The sequence below is a fragment of the Gopherus flavomarginatus genome, chromosome 4 (genome assembly GCF_025201925.1).
Source record: "Gopherus flavomarginatus isolate rGopFla2 chromosome 4, rGopFla2.mat.asm, whole genome shotgun sequence".
Lineage (NCBI taxonomy): Eukaryota > Metazoa > Chordata > Testudines > Testudinidae > Gopherus > Gopherus flavomarginatus.
In genome coordinates, this window is record NC_066620.1 from 61,238,376 (window position 1) to 61,266,324 (window position 27,949).

General features: G+C 44.0%; 1 protein-coding gene across 1 annotated transcript in view; it reads left to right on the top strand.

Annotated features, from left to right (window-relative positions):
* Nucleotides 1–27,949, top strand: part of RBKS (ribokinase) — a 108,664-nt gene that overhangs the window by 72,008 nt on the left and 8,707 nt on the right. Inside the window, exon 7 of the mRNA XM_050948629.1 lies at nucleotides 5,888–6,076. Coding sequence (XP_050804586.1) covers nucleotides 5,888–6,076 — 189 coding nt within the window. The remainder of the gene's footprint in view (nucleotides 1–5,887; nucleotides 6,077–27,949) is intronic.

Below are 27,949 nucleotides of genomic sequence, written 5' to 3' on the forward strand. Positions count from 1 at the left end.
ACATATGGTGACAGTGACAAAAGGCAAAAGGGGCTCCATGGTTGCCATGCTATGGCATCTGCCAGGGCAATCCAGGGAAAAAGGGCACGAAATGATTGTCTGCTGTTGCTTTCATGGAGCAATGGTTGAGTGACGGGGAGGGATAGCTCAGTGGTTTGAACATTGGTCTGCTAAACCCAGGGTTGTGAGTTCAACCCTTGAGGGGGGCCACTTAGGGATCTGGGGCAAAAATCAGTACTTGGTCCTGCTAGTGAAGGCAGGGGGCTGGACACAATGACCTTTCAAGGTCCCTTCCAGTTCTAGGACATAGATATATCTCCTTAGGATGGTCTAGACAGTATTTGGTCCTGCCATGAGGGCAGGGGACTGGACTTGATGACCTCTCAAGGTCCCTTCCAGTCCTAGAGTCTGAGACATTTACCCAGAATCACCCACAACACTGTTTTTGCATTGGGATCTCAACCCAGAATTCGAATGGGTGGGGGAGACTGCGGGAACTATGAGATAGCTACAGGATAGCTACCCACAGTGCAACGCTCTGGAAATCAACACTAGTCTCGGTACATGGACGCACACCACCGAATTAATGCACTTAGTGTGGCTGCGTGCACTTGACTTTATACAATCTGTTTTACAAAACCGGTTTATGTACAATCAGAATAATCCCGTAGTGTAGACATACCCTTAGAGTTATCTGATTCTGCAGAAGGGGTATTGAAAAGGTTTTTAGAAGAAGCAAAGTTGCTTACATGTTGGGGAAAGGTCCGATTCATGACTCATGTGAGTTGTAATTCCAGCTCTGTTAGTGACTTGTGCAGTCTTGGGTGAATCTCTTAATCTTTCTGGCCCTTGCTTTCCTCATCTGTGAAATAAGTAGGATAATCACAGCCTAGCTATCGGAGGTCAAACAAAGATTAATTAGTTAATATTTGCAGAACACTCTGAAAGGCACTGTATAAATATAAAAAACAGTTTACATAAGAGAGAGACCTACCATGAACAACCTGTCATGAAAAAAGTTATACAGTTATATTATCACATTGATTTCTCCATATTATTGTGTTAGTGAAAGCTGAATAGTTTCTGAAGGAATAATTAATATCTGGAATCAAGAGTTTATTCATTATCACTGATAAATTATCAGAGTCACTGATGCAGTATATTGAGATTATGGCAATATGTCTGTCACTGATTGGGAATCAAAATAGTGCTTTATAATATAGAGATTTATTCAATAGGGAGAAGTTTTACTAAGCAATAGATAACTGATATTATACTAGACACATCAAGCAATAATCTGTCCCACATGCTTAACACCCTTTTGAGCTTTCCATGGTCTGGTATTTGCTGAGTTAATATATTGGGAAATTACTGTTGCATTATTTATAGAGGGTGTGGGCATTTCACAATATAATTAGGTTTGAATTCCAACCTCATTCTAAACCCCTTTATCAGTTGTTTATAACTTTTGGAATGACATTTTTCCATATTTAGTCTTTAAATGAAATATGTGTTTGGACAGTGTTGCGGGTGCAGAAGGGAGAGAGCTTTTAGCTAAAGCAAGTCAGCCTTTTTTGAATTATTCTAGCTTGAGAAGTTCCCCCCCATATATTCTGATTAGAAATTTGGTAATTTGAAACAATTAAAAGCTACAAATAACTAACTTGACTTGTTGCCTGCTTTTACAATCCTTTACTCACGAGCAGAGTCTCCGTGACTTCAGTGGGATTACTCATCTGTAAGAATTCACACAATCGAGACTCTGTGATGTAGTTCTCAATACAATTTAAGGTTCAAGTCAAGTTTGAAACGAATTGGTTCAGCAGGTTTCAAACGCTGAATATTTAAAATTGACACATATCTTGAACTGGGACAATCTTAAGAACTGCCAATCATATCCTCGGCTGGTGTAACCCAGCACAGTTCCATTATTATTTTATTGCAACAGCACCTCAGAAGCCCAGTCATGGGACTCAGGAGGCCATTGTGCTAGGTGCTGTACAAACACAGAACAAAAAGATGGTCCCTTCCCGCGAAGAGTTTACACTCCTTGTTACTATAGCAATTTACACCAGCTCATGATCTGGCCCTGGAAATTTCTGGATGAGTTAGAGACACCCCAAAATCTGGCATGACTAGGAAGGCTTGGCTAAGCGTGACTGATTTATGGAGGCATCAAGCCAAATAGCTCCTGATCAATTAAATTACAAGCTCCACAATTTGAATAGTTGAAATCTATCTTCCCCTTTCAAAACAAATCAAATCAAGACAATTCCACGCCCCAAACACTATATTTAATATAATGTTATGTTTGAGGTACCAAGCACTTGGGTGTCAAAAAAAACAAATGTAAAACTGAACAGTCCGCCTTAGTTTTGCCTCTTCTTGTTTGACTTAAAATATAGTCTGCCTTTAATTATATATTTGTCAAATAATGCCATATTTTAATATAATGCCAGACAATTACATAAACTTATGTTTACATAGTTAAGCACTCAAAAAACAGAAAATGAAAAGGGAGGTTGAACAAGCCTTTCGTAATATGATCACATACTGTTTCTCGGATTATATTATCTTTTTCTACAAGTTAGCATCTATGTTGCAGCTTGTATATACTTTTTTATGATGGATGCAGTAGATTCACAAATATCACAATGATATTCTTATTATCTATGGATGTTATATTTGTATTCTCTTTAAAGTGATATATTTCAGCACTATAGTAGAAAGCTAAATTAGATAGAAATACATAATGTGCTTTATATTGTTGACATTAAAATAACTACTGTAAAATAAAGCTTGTTTATCATAAAAATTGTATGTAGCCTTAATTTTAATTCTTTTCATGGAATTCTAAATTGCACTATTTAACAAATATAAAGACCATATTTTAAGGCATAAGAACAAGGGAACAGAGTTTAGGTTCAGCACCCAACCTTAACTCTGCTATTTTCCTGATGTTTGAGTTCTCAGCTCTTCAGCCTTATTGTTGTGTTAACCCTCATATTTGGAATAAAATAGTAGCTTCATGATCTAAATGTTTGTTTTGAACTTATTTAATTGACAGTTTTGTGGGACTTACCCTTATATAATATGTCTGTCTCTCAGTAAGAGTTTTGTGAGATTTAATCAGAGAAAAGTAGACTCCTTTATATGCTGCTGTGTAGAGTTCAATCAAAAGCTATAAAAAGTCCATCTTGGGCGTCTGGTATTGTTATTGTACAGTGTTGGGTATTTTTAAGACAACCATTAGTTATTTCCTTCAATTGTAGCACATATTTTTTTTAATGAGATTTTATTGGTGGGAGGAAATTTATAACCCAGCACAGCAGATTTATATTTAACATCAGTTGACATTTACTGTAAAATTCTAACTATTGGCACAAAGTATCAGTCTGATTTCTGCCATTTCTGTGGGAAAATGGCTCCTAGCTTGTTCCAGTGTCTTCCAGTTTCACCATCCTGCTGGAGATGAGTTACAAGCAGCTGGAGTGCTATATTCATACATATGTAGCAACAACACTCTCTGCTTAAGAATCTCTTTTAAGAAATATTTTTTGTGTGAATCTAATCAATGAAGTGGATGAAGCTGAAGAATTTCTGTTTAAACCAAAAAAATACTAATCACAAAACAATGGAGCAAATCCTGCTTTTTACACTCAGGCAAAAGTCTGCTTGACTTGGGTGCCAGAAGATGGTCACAACATAAAAACCTAAATGGGGAATGAGAGTTTTGCTTTAGAAGGGACCTCATCAATTTCCTCTTTGCTTTGATTTCTGTAGAGCCAACCTCAAGATTTTTTGGACACTTTTTAAAATGTAAAACAACCATTATTCATATAAACTGAAGTAATGTATTCATGTTGTTCATGGTCTTAGGAAATTCCCATCCTTACATCACTGGCCAAACAACAGCAAAAATGAATAAAAATCAGCCCAATTAAACCCAAATCAAACTTTCTGTCTCCCTACCCAAATCAAACCCACTCCTTTCCCAAAGGCCTGAGAAAATAGCAGGCCTGGAAAGTTAACAAATTTGGCCTTTGTGGTGGAGCAAATTCCAAAGTCACTTAGGCAATGTCTACAAGCTTACAGTGGCACAGTTGTATTGGTACAGTTGTTGTTATGATTGTGCTTATTTTTATTGCAGTGACACCTACAATGTGCAAAGCACTGTGCACACAAAGAAATACATAGTCCCTGTTCCAAAGATCGTACAATCTACACAAGCAATATACAAATGGCTATGTTGATATAATAAAAATAAATATACTTTAATAAAAAAACATTATCCACTATCCCTAACTTCCCCCTCTACTCAGCTATTATTGGCTGGCTAGTTTCTTGCAAGTGTCACAGAAGAGGCATAGTTGCCAAGTTTTGTGAAGTACTATGTGATATTTTATGCTGATTTTTAATTAGCTTATTTGCAGATAATTTGAATTTTAGCTTTAAAAAATTGTATGGGTTTAATTTACTTAAATATTCTCCATTTCTGGAGGGCCCTGAGCAGCGTGTTGACATTAATCCACCAAACAGAGCCCATGCTAGGTGTAGTAACCTTTTCCTCAATCTAAAACCTATTATATTCTTGTCCATTGGATAGCTTCTAAGTGTGGCCAGAAAATACTTTGAATTGTGAAAATTTGTTACCACACCTTGCCACTCCCACTTATAAAATGTGCTTATCTGAAAACGTCTACAGAATCAAATCCTGCTAGATATCATAAAGCCAATCCCCTGTTGAAATCACTGGGTGATTTGCCTGAGTAAGGGCTGCAGGATTTGATCCTAAGCATATATACAAAATAAACCCCATTAAGAATCTCATTAACTATATTGTAAACTCTCTGGGGCCACATATCAGGGTATATAGGCCTATTAAGGCCAGAGGGGGAGGTCTTAGGTGGTAGGCCACCCTGCTCAGGAGTTCTGGGGCAGACAGGGAACCAGGGAACGACAGGGACAGACACTGAGAGACAGGGCTGAAGTGTTCTATTGACTTCAGTGGGAGCTGGCACTCAGACCTACTTCCACAGCCTTAGTATTAATCCTAATTTTAAAGTTTTCAAAGTCTATTATTACTGTATTTTGGTAATGACTCATAGCCTTGATCAGGGATCAGAGCCCATTATGCTAAGAGCTGGGTAGCCCTGACTTACACAGTCCCTGCCTCAAAAAGTAAATGGTCTTGATTTATGAGATGATGCAACAGATGGATGAAACCAACATATGGGGGAAGGAGTTAACAGTGACGAGCAGGAGTTAACAAACAAGTTACTTATGGAAAGCAATAGCCACAGATCACCACGTGCCCAGCCATGGTCAGCTGGGTATTACAACAGAAGTGAGTTATGGAGGGATTTGAAGGAGGATAATGTAATATAGCATGCATGAAGGGACATTAAATTGTAGAAGACACACACCAATATGAATCAAAGCTTGAGAGTGTTTCAGTGCATTGCATGGGAGTGAGGAAAATGATTTCAAGATGGTCCTCCAATGAAAACATTACTTGTTTGATTGTGCGTGTATGTGTGTGTTTATAGTTCAATTTTATATCAACTCTACACCAAAGAGTTTTCATCCAAACCTGTGTGTGTCTGTCTGTATTACATGTGTGATTACACTGAAATGCACATACCATTGTCATAAGCCACCGACATACACATAACAGGACAAATTCACCGCAGGTTCAGTAATTCGACCCAGTCAGTTATTTGAAAAAATCCCTCAGTAAACACAACTCTGAATATTGTTAGGAAAGAAAATATTTGGTTCACTTAGCTAAATTTAAAAAAATTAAATGTTATTTTAAAGTTCAACCATTTTCTGATAAATTAGTGCTCTCTGGTTCTGATTTTGATTTGTTTGGATTATTTTCCAGGCAGAAATTTTAACAGGCATCCCAGTGGGCAGCCCTGAAGATGCTGGGAAGGTGGGACTCGTGCTATTAGAAAGAGGCTGCAAACTAGTAATTGTTACTCTGGGAGCACAAGGCTGTGTGATGATATCAGTGGATGAGCCTATTCCAAAGCATGTTCCTGCTGGGAAGGTCAGGGCTGTGGACACTACGGTATGTTTTTGTGGTTTAACTGTCTTGGCTTGGAAAAGACTAAGCACTAAAGCATAGCAGTGAGTCATCAACCAAATCCCTGGGCACTAGCACAAAGGCTAATTTATTATGTGAAATTGATACGTTGCTTCCAGCCTGTTATATATCAAATGCCAGTTCACTCAAGTTTTATAGGCTGTGCTGTAGATATGCTAAAGTTATTGTATGCACTGATGATATCTTCATTTTCCTTTGTCACTGGAGTTGGTACATTTCTCTCTTGCTCTCTCCATTACGGATGAAGCCCGTAGCATCAGCAGCCCTATAGTTGTCACCTTTGCACAGTCATCTAATTAATCATCTCCAGAGCTGAAATGACCCTGCAGTTAGTGCAATGGGGAGAAAGGAGAGACCCAGGCATTCCGCCATTCAAGAAATGCATGAAGGTCTCTTCCTGCACAAATCTCAACTGCTCCCACAAAGTCCCTTAGTTAGTCCAGCATAAGTTGCATCAGGTGCTCAACTTCCATAGAGCACAGTGAAAAGGCACAAATAATATGTTGTGACCAATCATTTTATGATAGGTAAGGATTAAAAGGTCAGTGACCAGGTATTCTTTATAATTTAAGGTATTTCCCCCCCTTCCTACTCAAAATGAAATGTAGAATGCCCTACCTTAACAGAACATTAGGGCTGCTAATTGAACCACAAATGAAAAGCAACAGTTAAAGTTCTCATAGCAAAATTATATTGCCAGGTTGTGTATACTAGGACATTTTGTGCTCAGTTACATCTGATATAAATCCAAACTATATCTATTGACGTTACGGAGAGCGGAATTTGCTTCACAGTATGTACTAACTATATGTTTAACTGATGGATGTAATAGAATACTATTACATATGTTCTGCCACAATAATCCATCATAGAAACATTTGGAGATTTGACCATCTGGTGCCTCACATCTGAACGGTATTAATAATAATATCTAGTTTTTATATAGTGGTTTTATCAGTAGATTTCAAAGTGCTTTACAAAGGAGGTAAATATCATTATCCCCATTTTAGATGGGGAAACTGAGGCATGGAGCGGTGAAGTGACTTAGCCAGGGTCATTCAGCAGGCCAGTGGCAGAGCTGGCAATAAAATCTACTTCACTTGAAGCGGAGGATCATTATGACTAGAGTTGCATTGTGATTTATTCATACAATATGGGACTTTATGCTTCATCATTAAGTTGCATTATATTCAAATTAACTATAAGCAGATTCTATTGTATGTCAGATTCTTCTCCCTCTTCTCCTGGCTAAGAAGTCACCTGAAGCCAACACTAATGATTGGAATATCCTGAGGTTTTTATGATGACTGAAATCATTATTCTTATTGGAGATACCTTTGTGTTGCAAATAAGCCATAGACCAGGAATTAAGAGACTGACGTTCTATTCTTGACTGTGCCATTGAGTTTCTGTATGATTTTGGGCAAATCATTTAACTTTTCTGTGCCCCAGATGCTGTTGTAATAGTGTCTTTTCACAACACGGCACACAAAAGTGAAGAAGAAATGTGTGAATTCCCTTTTCAAAAGAAGCCCAAAATTACTGCCAGAGCAGTTAATGTTTGATATCTAAAGTGATTTGCTGCTAGTGGGATAATATAGCAATACTTAAACCACATACCGTGGCTGAGACGTGCCTTTTATCTTGCTTGGCAGTTAAGAACATCATTACTTGACTATATTAACTGTGGAACCTCTAATGCAGACAAAGTGTTGTTGGCCCGGTGTTTTAAGTGCCACAATACTGCCAACCCTGAGTGTTCAAAAATAATGACATAAGCTTAAAATCATGAGATTTTTTGGGGAAAAAAACCACCTGTTAGTTTCTTTTTATTTGCTTTTTGGTTTCTGAACCTTTAGTAGGGTGCACTTAAGTCACATATTTGCAAATTTTACTCTGCAGCTAGAAAAGAAATTAAATGAAAGCTGACATGCTAATGCACTCTCTTGATTCCAGCAAATGGGGCTTTAAGCAGCTCACCAAATATTGCAAGATTCCTGATAAAATCATGAGAATTGGCAACACTGGTACCAAACCAGGTCCTCTAAGCCTGCTGTGACCTGGAAGTGTGGGCAGCTGTCTGGAGCTGTATCTACAGTAACACTGCCATCATTACTGCCACCAGTTCAGCACCACCAATGCTAGCAATGGTGAAAATTTTTGCCAATCTTTGTGTAGACCCAGACAAAACGTGTGCGTAACTTAACAGAGTCCTCCCAGTGGTATGGACAGGTCTCCCCACCCCTTTAGCAAATCTCAGACACGCTAAGGACCAAGCAGACCATAGAATCTGAATTCTCCTCTCAGTCCAAAAAATGGTCCCTCTAGGTCAGGATTGAAGCCTATCTGCAGAACAATGGGAAAAGCTTGCACCACTGCCATACCAGCAGGGTGGATAAATAGGTGTATCAGCCTTCAGGCCTGACAATCCAACATTTTCCACCCACACTTTTTAAAGAAAAAAATAACTCTGTGGAATTTCTTTGTCCCTAATTACTTTAGTGAGAGCTTTACTAACGTGTCTGATACATCCCATGACTGCTAGCAGATCTCTCCATAGACAGTATAATAGATCTAGTTCACCAAGAGTGATTTAGAAGGAAGTTTTGCAAGACAGGGTGTTGTAAGACCCAAATGTCTGTTTCTCCGGCTACCGTGACATACTGTAACAAATCTCTATTGGAATGAATTGGCTTTCTTTTCAGTTTACTTGTTCTTGCTAACTTTGTATATAGCTGAATTTCAGGAACACAGTATTAGGTGACCATCCAAAAGTAATATCCAGTTTTTGTGTTTTGAAAATAAAATAAAAATATATATAGCCAAGCCATTTAATATTGGCTACTGAGCACACATGCTAAGGGATTTTAGTTGAGGTGTTCTCAAGTGAGATTAATTTATAGGATAACATAACATGCACCAGAGGATCAATTATGTCTATTTAAAACAACATCTGTGGATTCTCCTTCTCTGTTTTTAGAGGAAGCTATTTTTCATCTTACTTTGAATGCACAGCACTATATTGAAACAGCTTTAAAAGATAATGATCTTCCATGTATATAGCATTTTTATTCAGATGGGCACCAGAACACTTCGTAAGAGTTACTAAAATTGTACAAACCTTTACATAGAAATAGATAACACATAATATGTATTGTGTGTGTATATGTACCTTATGTCTCATACTGCCAACTACTGAAATGCAGCCCATCTGAGGTGGGATGCAACAGTACACAGTAGCACTATGTAACAGTGTAGAACAAGAAAAGACGGTTACTCACCTTTGTAAATGTTGTTCTTCGAGATGTGTTGCTCATATCCATTCCAGTTAGGTGTGTGCACCGCGCGTGCACATTAGTCGGAAAACTTTTACCCTAGCAACTCAGTGGGCCGGCAGGTCTCCCCCTAGAGTGGCGCCGTCATGGCGCTCGATATATACCCCTGCCGGCCCACCTGCTCCTCAGTTCCTTCTTGCCGGCTACTCACACAGTGAGGAAGGAGGGCGGGTGTGGAATGGATATGAGCAACACATCTCGAAGAACAACAGTTACAAGAGTAACCGTCTTTTCTTCTTCGAGTGATTGCTCATATCCATTCCAGTTAGGTGAATCCCAAGCCTTATGTAGGCGGTGGGGTCGGAGTGAAATGTGGCAGAATGAAAACTGCTGAGCCAGAGGCTACAGCATCTCTTGACTGTTGAACCAGGGCATACTGCGAAGCAAAGGTATGGACCGAGGACCATTGGAGCTGCGCGACAGATCTCGTGGGTAGGTACACGAACCAGCAAGGTGGCAGATGAAGCCTGAGACCTGGTAGAATGCACGGTGATGTGGCTTGGGGAAATATGAGCCAAATCATAACAAGTGCGGATGTACGCCATCACCCAAGATGAGATCCTCTGAGAGGAAAACAAGCAAGCCTTCCCTTTGGTCTGCTACCGTGACAGAGCTGGGGCACCTTACAAAATGGTTCTGTCAGCGCAATATAAATGCGAGCGCTCTACAGACGTCCAGGGAGTGCAATTGTTGCGCACATTGCGTTGAGCTGTGGGTAACATGAAAGGCCGAAACCACCTTAGGGAGGAAAGCCGGGTGTGGTCGTAACTGCACCTTGTCTTTGTGAAACCTAGTGTACGGCGGAACCACCGTAAGAGCTCTGAGCTCGGAGACTCGTCTGGCTGATGTAACAGCTATGAGGAAAGTTGTCGTCCAAGACAGGTATAGCAGAGGGCCGGTCGCGAACGGCTCGAATGGGGGAGACATAAGTCTGGTTAAAACTAGGTTGAGGTCCCAGGTTGGGGCTGGGCGCCGTACCTGAGGGTGCAAGCGCTCCAAGCCCTTGAGGGACCTTGAACCCATAGAGTGTGAGAACACGGAACGTCCACCTTAGCCTGGCTGGAAGGTAGAGATGGCTGCCAAGTGTACCCTCAGCGATGACACTGCCAGGTCCTGCCGCTGAAGGCCAGAGATAGGCCAAATAGAGGGGATCGAGACCTCAGTAGGAGCAAGATCAAGCGTATCGCACCTATAGAAGAAACGCTTCCACTCGGCCAGGTACGTTGACCAGGTGGAAGGCTTCCTGCCACCCTGGCTCAGTTACGGCAGCAGCCACACCATGAGGCAAAGAGGCTGCAGATCCGGGTGACGAAGCCTGCCGTGGCCCTGAGTGATGAGGTCTGGGTGGGGTGGCAGGGTAATTGGGTTGGTTATTGACAGGTCGAGCAACGTAGTGTATCAGTGCTGCCTGGACCACGCTGGAGTGATCATGATGATGCACACTCTGCCCCTGCGGAGTTTGAGCAGGACCTAATGAATCAGCAGGAACAGTGGGAAGGCATAAAGGAGTTGGCCTTTCCACGGCATCAGGAATGCATCCAAGATCGATCCCGAGGAGAGACCTTGGAAGGAGCAGAACATCTGGCATTTTCTGCTCTCGCGGTGAGTGAACAGATCTATGTGAGGAAAAATCTCCACTTCTGGAAAACCGAACGCCTCACATGGGGCAGAGTGACCACTCGTAAGACAGGAAAGACCTGCTGAGTCAAAGCGCCAAGGCGTTCCGAACGCCTGGGAGAAAGGACGTCACCAGCTCCATCGAGTGGGCCATGCAAAAGTCCCAGAGATGGATGGCCTCCTGACGAAAGGGGGAGGACCATGTTCCTCCCTGGTTATTTATGAAGCACATGGCCATTGTGTTGGCTGTAAACACTGAGATACCACGGCCTCGCAGCTGCCGCTGGAACCCCTGGCACGCCAGACGGACTACTCTCATTTTTGGGGCATTGATGTGGAATGCCAGCTCCCGAGAAGACCAAAGACCTTAAGCTCGGAGGTGACCATGAGCACTTGAGCAGAGAGATGACGCGTCCGTCGTCAGGGGCAGTGAGGGCTGGGGCGGATGGAATTGCATCCCTGCCCACACCAGGGAGGGAGTTAGCCACCACTCTAGGGAGCCTAAGGTGCTCGAGGGAACGGTGACTACCATGACCATTGACTCCCTGTCCGGGCGGTACGCCAAGGTGAGCCGGACTTGGAGAGGACGGAGGCGGAGCTTGGCGTGTTTGGTTACAAACTTGCGGGCAGCCATGGACCCAGGAGACTGAGACAAGTGCGAGCCGAGGTCGTGGGAAAGTCTGCAGACCTCAGATGATTGTTGCCATCACCTAAAACCGCGGCTGTGGTAAGCAGGCTCCGGCTAGGTCGGAGACCAGGATAGCCTAGGAAGTCCATCCTCTGCATGGGAACCAGAGTGGATTGCTCTATAGTAATCATCAGGCCTAGACCTGTGAATAAGACCGTGACGATGCCCACGTGCTGAGTGGTTTGTGTCTCGGAGTCTCCTCGGATAAGCGAATCATCCAGATATGGAAAAACGCATATCCGACATTAGCGAAGGTAGGCGGTGACTATGACCATACACTTGGACAATACCCGTGGGGCTGTAGAAAGGCCAAACAGCAGGACCGTAAACCAGAAGTACTGATGGTTGGCTAGAAAGCGGAGGTATCTCCTGTGCAGAGGGAAGATGGCGATGTGAAAGTACGCATCCTTCATATCGAGGGCGGCATAGCAGTCCCCAGAAGGCAAGGATGGATAATGGTTCCCAGGGATACCATGCGGAACTTCAACCTTATCCTAAACTGGTTGAGTCCGCGCAGGACTAGGAAGGTCTGAGACCTCCGTTCGAGTGGGGGACTAGGGCATAATGGGAGTAAAACCCCTTGCCCCTTTCGTCCGTCGGCGTCTGCACCTCTTGTACGAGGAATTGCTCATGAGAGGGGTCCCTGAAGGGGGACAGGGTTGGAACAAATTAGAGGTGGTACCCATGCTCCACCGTGCACAGGACCCAGCGATCTGAAATTAACTGGGGCCATGCCAGGAGAAAGCGGGATTGGGATCCCGTCCTGTGACTGGTACACCGCCCTCAGGCGCACCTTGGAAGGTTCGTCTTTGGTCCCAGTGGTAATTGCGAGGGACCTTGACCTTGGCTCTTTAGGGGTCCTGATGTTTGTCTGCGACCACCTTGGCCTCGCCGTTTGCCAAAGTCCTGTCTCTGGCTAGGCACAAAGTTTGGCGGCTGGGGACAGAAAGGCCTGCGTTTGGTCACTGGCATATGCATGCTGAGAGAGCGCAGTAGGACCCTGTTGTCCATCAGGCTTCGCAGCCTGGGGCTGTCTTTGCCACGAAGAGGCCTTTACCAACAAAGGGTAAGTCCTGAATGGCATACTGCAGCTCCGGCCGGAGGTTTGAAACCTGAAGCCATGAGATGCATCTCATGGCAACACCCAAGGCCACAGTCCTGGCTGCTGAGTCTGCTGCATCCAACGAGGCCTGGAGGGACGCTCTGGGTACCTTTTTCCCCGTCCTCCAAGACAGCAGCGAACTCTTGGCTGGAGTTTTGAGGGAGAAACTCCATAAACTAAACTACCGTCACCCAGGTGCTGTAATTATAGCAGCTAAGCAAGGCTTGTTGCTTTGCCACCCAGAGCTGCAGGGCCTCTGCAGAGTACACCTGGCGGCCAAGTAGGTTCATTTGCCAAGCCTCCTTCGATTTCGGGGCTGGCGCCTGCTGGCCATGCCATTCCCTCTCCTTAACGGACTGAACGACTAGTGAGCAGAGAGGAGAGCAGACAGACGAGTAGTCGTACCCCTTAGAGGGCACCATACCGGGTCCTCTACCTCCGGGACCTCCTTCACCTCAGGTTGTCAGAGGGCGTATGAGAATCGTGGTCCTGAGCATAAGAACTGCGCACGTGGGATGACACGGATGCATGTCTGGATGGCCATGGAGGTACTAAAAAAGGCATGGGCAGAGTCTCTGACTCTATCGGACCTTGCCCAACTCGGCACCGGGGACCGGTACTGGGAGGCGTACCGGTACCTGGAACGAGATCCAGACCTGCAACCAGAACGGTGCCGGGAGGTCGACCGAGATCTTGAGGCTCGAGGTCGGGAGAGGCTACGGGAGTCACGGTACCTGTCGCGGTGCCGGGAGTCGGAACGGTGCCGATAGTAACGGGTCGGCGAATGGGATACCGACCGGTGCGGCGAGTGCAACCAGTATCGAGGAGGAAAACAGCACCGGGACTGCAAGTGGTGTCGGGTGTGCCGACAGGACCTGGAGCATCTGCGGGACCTTGATCATGAACGGTGCCGCTCTGCTGTGCCGACAGAGGACGGTCATATGAAGGGAGGCTTGGCAAGAGACTGTATTACCCGCACCGGCGGTGCCGGGGTCAGGCAGCATCGACTGTGTCATGGCAATGAGATCCATCGCCGTTGGTAATGTCTCTGGCGTGGAGGGAACAGCAGGCTCAACCACAGTGCATACTGGGGAGCTGTCAGGCACCGGATTCAATGGCCCTCGTGGGACCGGGATCGACGGTACCGAGGTCGTCAGAGCCTCGGTAGGTCTCGGTGCTGGGCGATCCGACTTAGACGAGCTCTCTGGCTGCAGTGCAGTTGGCACGGAAGCAGCAGGAGCAGTAAGCTCAACCACGGCACGTGCCGGGGAGCCGTCAGGCACCAGCAGGAATCGTAGGCTTTCTCGACCTCAGAGGGAGGGAGCGGTGCCGAGTCGACTTCGATGCCGGCGACGGCCGGTGCTGAAAGGCCTTGGCAGTACCGGCGGGGTCCGGTGCCGAGGAGGCGCTTCTGCCAGCCGCTTGATCATCGCTCGGTGCCAAAGGTGGAGGGGTAAGTGAAAGTCCCGCTCCTTTTTGTTCTCGGCTTAAAAGCCTTGCAAATGGGGCACTTAGCTGTCAAGTGTGATTCCCCGAGGCACTTCAAACAGGAGTCGTGTGGATCTCCCGTCGGCATCGGCTTCTGGCAGGCCGAGCCCATTTTAAAACCCGGTGAGCTGGGCATGGGCTCCGGCACCAGGTGCGGGGAAGGGGCTACTTCCTGAACCCCGCTAACTATTACTAAACTAACTATGTTAGCAAAGAAAAAACGTATAGCTATACAAATATATATACAAAAGGATTATAACTGCATAACTATATACACGAGAACTACGAGTAGCTAGGGAAGTGGAGGTCAGCTAAGCCGCGCTCCACTGTTCCAACGACCGACACAGGCGGTAAGAAGGAACTGAGGAGCGGGTGGGCCAGCAGGGGTATATATCAAGCGCCATGATGGCGCCACTCTAGGGGGCGACCTGCTGGCCCACTGAGTTGCTAGGGTAAAAGTTTTCCGACGAATGTGCACGCGCGGCGCACACACCTAACTGAAATGGATATGAGCAATCACTCGAAGAAGAACTGGTAAGTATCAGACGAAATCTAGAAGTGATGTAAATGGAATGTATCATTATGCTGAGCAACAATATAACTTATTTTCTGAAAGCTAGACTGACCGTGGTTGTGATGATAGCCACTGCCAGTCCTGGTGTTAGGAACATAAAAAGTCATCCAAGCTAGAAGGTTAGTGTGGCACAAGTGGGCCAGAACTTCATCTGCACTGGAGAGTGTTTGGCATCTGCTAGTGTATAGCAACAGCAACAAAAAAATCTCCCACTCTCCCCATCACTTTATCTTTTTAAACCTTCCTTTTATTATCTCCTCCACAGTAATCCTGCCCTTTTCCTCTTTGATGCCCATCCAGTAAAGTGTAATTTACAGAACCATTTGCATCACCTCATTATATTCCGTTGAGATCGCCAAGGTATATAGGTCAGGAGGATAAAATTATCCAAGCTGGAATATGGCCAGAACTGGGACTACCACCCTTCCTCTTTGTGAAAAGCATCACGGTATCTTTTAGGGCTGCATTTTTAGTAACCTTCGTTTGACTTCTAAATTTGCACTTTGCAATTTTCTGTGCACAGAACTCCACATTCAGGCACCTAGAATCAGCTAGTTAGATGTCTGTGTCCCTGACTTACACATCCAAATACTGTGTGCGCTTACAGATGGGGTTGATTTGTGTACGCACAGTATTTACTGGCAAACTTATAGCCATTTTTCATAAATGTGCCCTATGGCAGAGCTCTGACCTTGCTCCCATGGGTCCTGCACTTCTAGGTGGTGTGTGCTAGCCTCAGTGGCTCACTGTGACCCTCCACGTAGCCCTTCTCTCTCTAGGGACAGAGTTACAGTCTACTGAGCCCTTTTCATCATAGGTCTGCAAGGAGGTTGGTGAGAGAGCTCTCACAGTCTCTGTTCAGCCTCCTGTCCTGACAGGGCCCTGACTTCCCCTCCCAGGAGATGTTCCTGTAGTGGTGGGTTGCGGGGAACTCAGGCCTGCCCTCTACTCCAGGTTCCGGCCCAGGGACCCTAATGGTAGCAGTTGATGGCAGCCAACCTTTCACTGCCAGAGTTGCTACATTTCCCTGGGCCACTTCCCCACAGCTCACCTGCGTCTCCCTTCTTCACCCTTACCTCAGGGCTCCCTTAACAATGGTTTGAGGGTATCTTCATTCACCAGCCCTTCAGCCACACTTCCTCTCCCCTATCTGACTGGAGTGAGCCCTTTTTATAGTATTAGCAGGGCCTTAATTAGAGTCAGGTGGTCACATTAACTGAATGGCCTCACCTGACTCTTTGCAGGTTAATCAGAGTCAGGTGTTCTCATTGGCCTTGAGCAGCCCCTGCTCTGGTCAGTCAGGGAACAGAAAACTGTTAATCCAGTGGCTGGTATATCTGCCTTCTGCTATTCTGCTGTACCCAACTGGCCTGGGTCTATCACAGCCCATAATCACAAGAAGTCAAAGGTGTCTGTTTTATGTCATGCAAAACACAGCATCTCTAGCACCACAGTGCCCTTTGAGTGCAGCTACTGAATTTCTAGTACCACTTCCTGCACTACCAAGGCTTTCCATAGAGATCTCACATGTCCCTTCCAAGTACTGACCAAACTCAACCCTGTTTTGAAATAAGAGCCGTGGGGATCACAAGTTGAGGTGACATATGCTCATAAACAGGGAATTCGCTTACAAGCTAGGATAAAATACCAATTTTTCCCTACTCAGGTATGCTTACTACTTGCAATACATATATAATGTATCCTGTATAGTCACCCTTGCTCTGAGATTCCATCGTTATCTAGGAAAGATTACGGATGCTGTTTGTCATCATTCTGAATTTCCTTGCCATAAATGTTTTTTTTTTTTATAACAAGATGCAAAGGGAAAGCTCATTGTTGCAATGTGAATTTTTCACCAGACGTTTTATGTTCCAGTCATATTAGTTTTTCTTCTAGTTTTTGGGTACAATGAATTAAATCTTGCCCTTGTTTGCCCTATTGAAATGAGGTAAAGAGACTGCGTTTAAAGAAATAGAAAGCACATTATGACTTTGTCCTGAACTTTGAAGTTGTCATGCACTGTTTTTTTCTATTTAAAAAAAGACTTTAGATGGTTCTGCCCTATTAAATAGGCTGCAATACCCATGATTACAGTTGTCTGTAGTATAATTGTTGTCTATTGAAGGTAGTGTGGTCTAGTGATTATGCCAGAGGACTGAGTAAGGAGTCCTGGATCTGCCACAGACTTGCTGTATAAACTATAAACCATCTGTAAAATGGAGATATTAATGTACATGTATTAAATACAGGAAGTCTATGGCAAAGGCGAGAACAGAAACTAGGAATCCTTACTGCTAGAGTTGTCCCTTGACTTCAAGACCATTCTTCTACTCCTGTGGCCTTATGGAGATTCTGAGCTTTTTCCTCTTAGAAGCTGAGAAGTCTTGTATATAGCAACTTTGTTTACACTCAGATTCTCTGATTTAGACTTATCTGCTGGTCTGGAGAATGGCCAAACCAGAAAAGTGAAGTGGACACTGAAATAAAGCTGTAGCATATAAATATACCGGAGAGAAGCCTTTTAATAACAGCAATTCTTTGTCTTCTGACTTTATGGCCTAACGGCTGTGGCTCAAGGGGATATAAATACAACACTCCATGCAATGATTAGTTACTCAAAATTCTGTGGATCAGCAGAAGTGGAACTTGTGGTTGGCTCTAATATTATCAGATGTCCTCGCTATTTAATAATCTCCCATAGCTGTACATTATTTAACATGCAGTTTGCACAAAGAACAGTGACTTTGTTTCAACTACCTCTCAACAAAATACAAATGCAGCTGCTAGTAAATGAAATATTTGGCAGACAATGTGTTTGATGGAAACTTCTGTAACTTGTTAAGAGGAGAAAAATGTTGTTGTGTGGTTAACCTTTTCCCACCCATAGCTGTAGCATGAGATGGGAAAGCGCACAAAAGAGAGGGCCTGTTTAAAAAGTCCAGTAACTATCAGGCAAACAGCTTGGCCATCAGTAGGGCTTATTCATACACACACACACACAAGAAAATTATGTACAGAGCTCCCATTAATGACCCACAAGCTAATGGTGTATAATAGCTTCTTTTACTTAACATGCATCCAAAATAAGTTAGTGAATAAATTTATTTACAGTCATAGCCCACTTTCTATTTAGTCTTCTGCTTTTCCCCTCTTACTAATATGGAATCCATTGACTTTTGGAACAGAGAAACCATAAGGAATAAATGAATCTGCAAGACACTCTAATCAGCAATCTGCATTGTAAATCTATTTAAAGATGCACCGTTATTTTCTGAAGTTCAGTTTAACTGTGAAAGGGCACATGACTGAAATCACTGCATGTGACTTGACTCACAGTTAAGTGTAAATGAAAATCTATTTGCTCATCTTAGCTTCTGCTCCTGATTCAGACTCTTTAAATACACATATGTAGAGGATCATTAAGAACTTCAGAGACTGAATTCAACACAAGTTAAGAATACACTGCATCTCTCTGGATCAGGAGCCAGAGGAGCAGGAGAGGGAGGAATGATAGTATCCTGCACTTTTCTGAGTACTAGGAATTTCCAGGAACTTTGCGAAGTACTTAAATCTCTCAGATTGGAAAGATTTATAATCCCCTTTTTACAGAGAGGAAAAATGATGCACAACATGTAATGTGACCAGCCTTTCGAAGGTGCTGATCATCTTTGAAAATTGGGCCAAATAGGCTTTGGCCAAAGTCACAAAGAGAGACAGTGTTTGTAGCACAGCAGAAATAAAGCCAGGAGTACTGGATCTCAGTCCCTGGTACCAGTCGCGAGACGTACTGTCCTATAAGGAGAGTTTTTTATCTGACTGATAACTGGATTTTAAGCAATGCACATGAACAAAGTAAACAAAATGACCAAACAGAAGCAGGCTTGTACAATACAACTTGCAGCTTTGTTTTCCAGTTGAAGACCACGCAGGCCTTGCTCTAGTCTTATTCTCAACCACCCAGCAATCTAATTAAATCCCTCTCCATTCCTTACTTGAAGAAGTGGAAGAGAGCCTACAGCCCTGTATAGTCTCCTTCCAGATGGAAATGCATAATTTAACAGATACAGATGAGAGAGAGTGGGCTCTAAGCAGTGCCTGTATTTGCAATACACGGCACTAAATTCACAGGGATGCTTAATAAAGCTGTAGAACGGAAAACAGTGTTAAAACCAATATTGAGACATCTCTCCCTTCTAATGCCCCGTAGCTAAAACATCACTTTCTGTTTCAGATATGTTTAGTGTGCAGGGAATTAGCTGCCTTTCTTGTCCAGAAGTTCCAAGTATTGGAGTATGTTCTCCTTCCTGTCCCTTTTCTGATCCTCTCACGGCTTTATTTTAGGTATTTTCTTGGCCTCCATCACTGTAATAACTGAGCACTTCATGATTTGTAAAACATCTGTTCTCAAAACCTCCCTCTGAGGTAGATAGGAAGGGCAGTACTATTATCCCCATTTTACAGATGGGTAACTAAGGCACAGAGAGATTGCCACTTGCCCCAGGTTGCCCAGAAAGTCTGTGACAGAGCAGGAGTTTGAACCTAAGGCTTTTAAGTCCCAAGCTAGAGCCCCAAGTATTGGACCATGCTTCCGCTCAAAGGCAAATAGGGTTGTATGAGGAATGGTGCAAAGATTTCACCATCACATTGTTCAGGCTATCGTAAGATCTACCTCATAGACAAGACTATATGTTAGAGAATGGCACCATTGCAACTTAGAATGGTTCAAATGAACTATTGTAATGGGCCAACAGAGCAGTGCGCTCACACCAGCCTTCCTGTTCCAGGTGCCCAACTGTGCTGTGTCTATACACAGCATTCTCTCCAACCATTCCAGTACCAGTGTACTGTGGGCACCTATCCCACAGATCCCCAAAGCAGGGCGTGGTGGGAACAGTAATCCACAGGTGGCGAGGTGCTGCACCAAATTATATTTAAAATGTGAACTATATGTATTTTTCATTATATGATCCAATGCATTTTTATAAATAGAAAAATAAAGCATGTATATGAGAGATGACCCTTCCATGGCTGTGAGGGCCAGACCGGTTTGGGAAGATGGATCCATTTGCATTGTGCCTTCCAAAACAAAAGAAGTTACGTGCATTAAATTACAGCAATTGGAGTAGTTCAAAACAAGAAATCAGGTGATAGTATAGGAATTGCTATGCAATGCACAGAGAGTGTTCACAGAAGGGGCTGCAGGGGCTTTATAGGGACTGTGTTGGGAACACTGGCAGCAGCACTATTACTCTCTCTCCCGGAGTTCCCTAGTCTAGTTACAATGGTAGTGAGCCTTGTTTTGAGCAAATGGAATTGTAGCAGTGCTGGCAGCACCTGTGCACCTATCCAAGCATTTTTGTGTGTGAACATGAGGTGTGTCCCCACAACAGCAGCGAGGTGTAACATCAAAATCCTCAAGTCTAGACACGGCTTATAAAATCAGGGGCTGATTTGAGATTCTGTGCTGGGCCTCCAGAAGGTGCACTGCAGAGGGTACATCCCAGGGGAAAGTGAGGGCAAAGGTGTCTTTGTGCCCTCCCAATTGTAGGCTGCTCAAAAGGCTGAAATAGGCCAGTGTAATTTATATAGCCCTGGGATCTGCTCTAAATTATGGCCTCCCCAAGGCTGCATATGACTTGCAGTATAAGCCAAAATGGCGACAGCAGCATGGATACATCCTTGACATACTCCTTTCCCCAGTACACCCTCAATGCTAATGGCAATCCACACAGTGCCTGCCCTAAGGGGATTCTCCCTTGGGAGAATCCACCCTGGGTAGCTCTCTCACACTGTGCCTGCAGAAGGTACAGCACCCCCAGGATAGGCACACAGCACAGCATCAATAGCAATATGGAGCAGTGCACTCTGGGGTGTGCTACTGCACATAGTTGGGAGGAAGGAAGACTGGCCAAACCAGTGTGCAGCCACATCAGCCAGTGTAAGCTGATGAATAGCCACTAGAAGGTGGAACTCTGTGAATCATGAACTTCACCTTCCCAATGCCTTCTTCTGACCTGAGCAGCAGGAAAGACGGAAGTTCAAAATGTGAGCCACTGTGTCATGCTGCAAAGTATCCTTGGCCAAGCTAATGCGCTATGAGTTTTGGATTTTATATTGTAGTTATCCTAGAAATGTCAAGAAACTCCTTTCCTCCTCCTTTAAAGTGAATTGAATTTGGTTAAAAGTGCTGGCTTGACTTCCTGGGAGACTGGAGTCTTCTCTGCACAGAACCAGGTACAGCACAGTGTGGAGCAAGGATTATCCCCTTGCTTCTGAATACCTCAGCCTTGCCCCAGCAAGGAGAGGGTAGGTCAGGCTCCAGGGTCTCTCACCTCTTTGCTGAGATTGCCAGTTGCAATAATGTTGAAACTGAACTGAGATCTAATTTCCCTTCCATCTCCTACCAAACACATTTTCCGCTGGTAGCTAGTTCTGGTCACCACAGAAACTAAGCAAGCTTTGAATTTGATTTATGACATTGCCTCATAAGTGTTTTAAAATAACAAGAACAGAGAAATGAGAATGATGTGGAAATCAGGATTGTTGCTTTTGCAAACTCACAGTTAAAAAACAAGGAAAAGGTCAGGAGTTAGGTGTTTTTTTTTCTTGTCAAGAGTGAAAGGGTTAAGCCATTAGCCTGGACAGAAGGTATTTTACAGCCTCGTTTGGGTTTTGGCAAATGAAAGGATGCTAAAAACATAAGCAGTCTGGATGAATAATGGCAGTAACCTGTGAGAATGGATATTTAGATTTAGGGCCAGTTTGTGGCTACACATCATGATTTGATCACATTCCTCAGGGATTTGTTCAGAATAAAAAAAAAAATCAGCAGTCCTAGCGCAACTGGGATGTGGAAAAGCAGATTTCAGCTTGTAGCCATGATATTTGCCAGCTGTCCAAATGTTTAGGGGGCAGATTATTTATAATTTAAAAAATAAAGAGTTGGACAGAAGTAGAAGGAAAAGATGGAAAAAGTCTATGAAGCCTGTGACTTTCTTACACAGTTAGTTAGACACCCTGCCCTTGGATGGAGTAGCCCATTTTGTAGGCAGTTGTATCCTGCAAGCATCTCTCTGATCAGGGGAAGTACTTTTGTACTTGTTGCCCTCAATCACTATCTCAGTCATTCAAGCCCAGCTGACACATTGTTGAGTTTGCTTAAATACACTTTTAATTTACCAGATCTCCATGTGCAGTAACAATGATGTGGGGTAAAGTAACCTGAGCACAAATATAGCAACTTTCCTAAGACTGACAGATCAAGGCACTATGGTAAGGAAGCCCTGCCAAAGCATGAATTCTGCAGCAGAGACTCTTAACCTTTTTTATACTGTGACTTCACACTTAGCTGATCCTCTCCAGATCTGCCCCGGAACCTCTTGTGCCCATTCCTACTGAGCTTCCAAGAAGCTACTATGGGATCAAGTGACTTGTATATGGTGTGCTCCTGACATCTGCAGAAGATCTGGTTGGAAGTGACTGACCAGATCTCCTTCAATGGAAGACCATAAATGGGGGAATGGAAACCTCTGTAGCTTTTTGAGTTCTGGTGACAGCCCACAGCTGGAGAACTGGAAAACTGATTGATACAGAAGAATAATATTATATTGTACAAGAGCAGTTATGTTCTATGGATCAGATGTTGCTGAATTAAGCAGAGAGAAGATTCAACAAGAATGTTCATAAGGATGATTAAACCAGCTTGGCAGGTTTAAATGAAAAAATGAAAAGAGAGCCGATGAGACAACACCCCCACAAAGAACTCAAAGGCAAAAGCTACCAAAGCTTTTCCAGACTATATCATCCAGAGATAGCAGGGAGCTGTGGCCATCTAACAAAGGCACTAGATACTGTGGTTTTAGAAGAGGCATTCATGCATATGGAGTTTTACTCCAAAAAATGCTCTTTTGATCAATTCCAGGCCACACGGCAGTTGTGTGTATCATCGGGTGAGCTCTTGGCAGACTGTAGTGTCACCATGAGGCATTTTGCATTTTCAGTTTGAGAGAGAAAAAATGAATGTGGCTACTGAAATTTTACAAGCATGCAGTCGTCCTACCTCAATTATTCCCCCTCACCCCAATACAAGCCTATTTTTATTCTAAAAGATAGGCAAGAAAGAAACCAAAAAGCACAAAAACAGCTTGTTAAACAAGAACTTTACTGCAAATGCAGGCATAGGCTCCATTCTCTGCACACAGTGTTGCATTTCTGTCTTTTGTTCTGATGTTATAACATTAGTATTAACATCACTATACAGAAGGACCCGGTTCCACGGAAATGACCCAGACTTTCATCCATTTAAAATGTGATTCTTTTCTTTAAATAAGATAGACAAGATCACTTCCTGTCCCAAACCATTGTGCTACTTTGCTTTGTTCTGTTAAATAGTCAGTTGTAGAAGTGAACTATTTTTTTTATATTTATCCCCACACCCCAAAACTCCTACATTAACTTAGAGATCCTGAACAGCATTTCATGTCACCGCAAACAAACAAAATCCAGGAAATAGACAGCCTAAGTCAATATTTTCTGATTTTCAAACAATGACCCAACCCCATCACTTTAATCACACCTTCTCCTAGGCTCCCTCCCTAAACTCAAACTTGCAACCAAACCTACAACCTGAACTCCAGAACTATGCCGTAAATATATGGTGCTTTGTGTGCATTCAGGGCACAGACCAGATCCTCTGGTTTGGCCAAGCTGCACTTAGCACAAGACTAGAGAGGGAACCACCTTGATTTAGTTGGTGATTGGTCCTGCTTTGAGCAGGGGGTTGGACTAGATGACCTCCTGAGGTCCCTTCCAACCCTGATGTTCTGTGATCCCAGATCCTGAAGCCAACCCAAGGCTAATTCGGCACAATTTAAAGCAGCCGGGGGGTGGGGGGCTGGAGGAGGGTCACTAGAAGAAGTGGCATATAGAGTAGCAGCACTGACTCTCTCCTGCTTGGTGAATTCGCCTTATGCAAGGGATATCCCCAAATAGCTGGGTCTACAGAGTTTCCAGCTGTTTTGTGCTGCCAGAATGGTGCAGAGCATCCTGGTGAGAGGCTGGAGTCTGGCTCCATTTGTTTTGAAGTATTTTGTTAAATGGGAATTACATATTAAGTAAGTAGGAGTGAGCATGATTAGGAAAAAAATTACAGTGTACGGCATAAGTGCTGAAGATGAAATACTTCTTGAAGTGAGATGAGTAAAGTTGTTGGTAGAGGTGAAAGTCTGGTTGTGTCTTACAGAGCAGGGGTTCTCAGCCTTTTCTTTCTCAGCCCCTTCCCCCCCACCCAGCATGTTATAAAAACACCACAGCCCACCTATGCCACAATAACTGGTTTTCTGCATATAAAAGCCGGGGTAGCAAGCAGAGCAATTTCTACAGGGCCCCTCCGTGAAGCTACATTGCTTAGGCTTTGGCTTCATTCCTGGGTGGTGGGGCTCAGGGTCTCAGGCGTTAGCCCCATGCGTTGGTGTTTCCACTTTCTGCCTTGGGCCCCAGCAAGTCTAATGCTGGCCCTGCTTGGCAGCTGCCCTGAAACCTGCTGGCAGCCCTATAGGGGTCTCGGCCCCTGGTTGAGAACCGCTGTATAGAGCTTTGAGAATAAAGCTTGTGAAACGCTATGAGGACCTTCTGCATAGAAGATGCTATAATTAGAGCCAGGCCTGAACTACAACTCTAGCTCTATATACCCTTAAACTTGGGTGAAGTTGGGATCTAGATCCACAACTAGTCTCTTTGCCTGTAGTAGGTTGAACCAAAATATCTGAACGTTCTTAAATTTAGCATGTCAGGGCCATCTTCATGATCATTGTCACTGATGCCTAGCTCCCATCCCAAGCCCTTTTTGTACATAATTCAAATCTTATTGTATGTGCTGCTCTTCCCAAGATCTCTGCTGAATGATACTCCTGTGGGGCTGAAGTCTGCACTGTGTTTGGACCTTCTTTGTACATCCACCTCAACCAGGAAGAAGCTTTTTCCCCTCTGTTTTTGTTTTTCACTGTTAGGTATATGAACTTCCAGATTAAGTGAAAGTGAGGTTACAGATCACAGCTCAAGGAAGTGGCAGATACCAAAGGAAAAGCTAATTGTAGGTTAAACTAAAAACCTACCCAATGACATAGCCTAAAGTGAAATGTTCCCCACCAAAATATCCTATACCCAGTGTACCACGATTGAACCAAATTAGTGGTGAATTGTTTGAGCTGAAAGGAGAATTTCATAGACTCAGCAGGCTAAATCTGTGTCCGGAGAACTGAGTTAAGACTCAGTGGTTCCGCATATTCACAGCACTGAGTAACAAAGACATTTATCACCTCTCATTAATGCTATTTTTTGCTGAAGGGAGTTTGTGTGAGCATTATTACTCTGGGGACTGCTTTGGAGTGTTAGAAAATAGAGGACTCCTTGCAAGTCGACTCCTCCTTAGCTTTCAGTCGCTGTTGTATGACACAGATTAAATTACTTGTCAAGTGTCTACCCATTTCTCTTTGGCCTCTTTTTCCCTGAGTTGAATGACAGTTCAGAGTATTACTACATAATAGAATGGAGCTTTTCTTTGTAGTTGATGAACGGTTGCTGGTTTTATTAGTTTGGGCTGAGACAGCGTCACCACCACACAAATGCCTTGGGTTGCTTTTCTTGCAAGCCAAGAGGTGAGGCAGGAATTCTTCAGATTCAATTCTGACTGAAATCCTACTGGAGCCTTGCGCAACTCACTTAGGCCTAAATTTTTAAAAATGTGCAGTCATTTTGTGCAGCTCAGTTTTTGGGTTCCCAACTTGGGCCTGACTTTCAGAAGTGCTGAGAACCCACAACCCGCTGTTGAAGTCACTGGAAGCTGTGGAGTCTCTACATCTTTGCAAATCAGGGCATAGGTATCTTGAGGTGGATACTCAGAATGAGTGGAGACTTCCTTAATTTCTGTGTCCATTTCCCATCCTGTGAAATGGGAACAATAAGTTATCTACTTCCCAGGCAGCTGATGTTTAAGGACTTTGAAAATGTAAAGTGCTATGTAAGTACTGTATTATTAGACCTCAAACCTCTTAGATTCTATCAATGTGCCTTTTAGATTTATGTATAAAAGAAAAATGCTTGAGCTTGTGATTGTTGTATATATATATGTCTTTTACATTATTTCCCAACATCCACCACAAACCTGATAACTCTCCAGAGGAATTCAGGTCTCTATTAGGCTGGTCTTTGATCTTGTTAGAATTGGTGAATAACTTGTAAAAGGTTTCAAGAAGAAAAGAACCCGTGTATACAGTAGACCTTATGTTAAGACATTCATCTCTCAGGAATGCAGGGGTTAATGGTCATAGCCCATTAATCACTGCTAATGAACCTTCAGGAAATCTGTCAGGAAGTGGGTACAAATTTCTGAATGCTGATGCCAACTATTGTGTGGTGTGTTCTGTTTTTGATGTTGCCCAACCGAAGATCTGTAGTGGATGTACTTGAGCTACCGAAAGACATTCAGGCCCAAATTATGTGCTGTCCTTGTTCAGCTGCAGTTGGGAACAAGAAGCATCCCTCTTTGCAAGGCTATAAAAGGACCATGCACAAAAGCAGTGTAGGGAAGGCAGGGACTGCTCCTTCCTGCTGTCTCTGGGGAACAGTTATCTGAAAAGGAGACAGGAAAAAGGCCTGCCCATTACCCCTCTCTCCTCTGTCAGCTCATGGAGTACACGGGGAGACTGGCACAAAGTGCTCACTGTGCATGAACATGAGCAGCCATCAGAAAGTGTCTCTGAGGCTCAGTGGGTCAGCTACACAATGGTGCTTAGGTACCTAACTCCCACTGATTTCAGTATGGTGCCTAAATGCCTTGTGACTCCACCCAGTCTCCCTGGTGCTTCTGGGCCTGAGTGGCTTTGCTGTGGCCTCTGGTGTAAAAGCCCCAATTCCAGCTCTAAGGGGGCCTTAGGGCCAACATTCAGAATCTGTGTTAAGTTTTAAATGACAAAACTTCCCGGTTCTGTTAAGATGACATTTTGGTGTTCTATTAAAAACTTGTTTTGCTCCAGACTAATGTCTGTAGATAACCCATGCGCTGTTCTGGAGCTGCAGGAGTAACCACGTACAACATTAGTGGAAAGTCACTCTGCCATTTTCAAGTACTTAGGACTTCAAAATTTCAGAACTAAAGGCCTGGGCTAAGCCCCATTGACTCCCCTGGCTCACTGTGGGCCCATAGATCCACCTGTGCAGTCCTCCCTGCAGGACTGAGGCCCTAAGCATTGTTCTAAGATGGCAGAAGCACTTGCCCTCACTGAGCGTTAAACGTGGATTAGTTTCCAGATGGAAAATACCCCAATTCTCAGTTATCTGAGTGCCCATAGGCCTCTGATAAATGGTGGGGAGGGGAGAGTGACAAATCAGCAAGATTTCCAAATCAACTGCCCTTCGTCATACTGAGGACAAGCATGGGCCATTTTAACCCAAAGGGCTTAAAAATAAGCCCCTAAAAAGGAGGCTGATTCTGCCACTCTTACTCCCATTGAGTGGGACCTTGTTCTAGGAGCAGTCCCACTAAAATCACTGGAACCATACAGGAAGTGAGGTACCTCTCACTGTGAGCGTAGCTCAGTTGGGGCCCTAAGAGTGGAAATGCCTCTTCCACCATACCCATAGTGGACCCTCACTAACTGTGCACCAATCCAGAGAGCCTGAGCCACAATCTAGCCCTTAGTAATGAGACATACTATAGCAATGCTGTTGCTCAGTCTGTTCTTGGAAATGGGGAAAGTCTATGGATTTTTTTTTTTTTAGCAAATTATGGGCTATGTGCCACTGCAGTGGCATAAGAAAGAGTAAGAGCCTTCATGTATAGTGTGGGTGTAGACAGCGGACTGAGGACTGTGCACCCACTATTTCCTCCCCCACACAGAGGGTTGTGGAGTGGATGGGGCCTTGGTTCTGCCCTCAACATGTCAGCCAGCAGAACTGAGCTGGCTTTGGGGGATAGCTTACTACTTGTATGGCTGACTAGCACATTACTACCGGAGTAGGAGCTGGGAGGAAATTG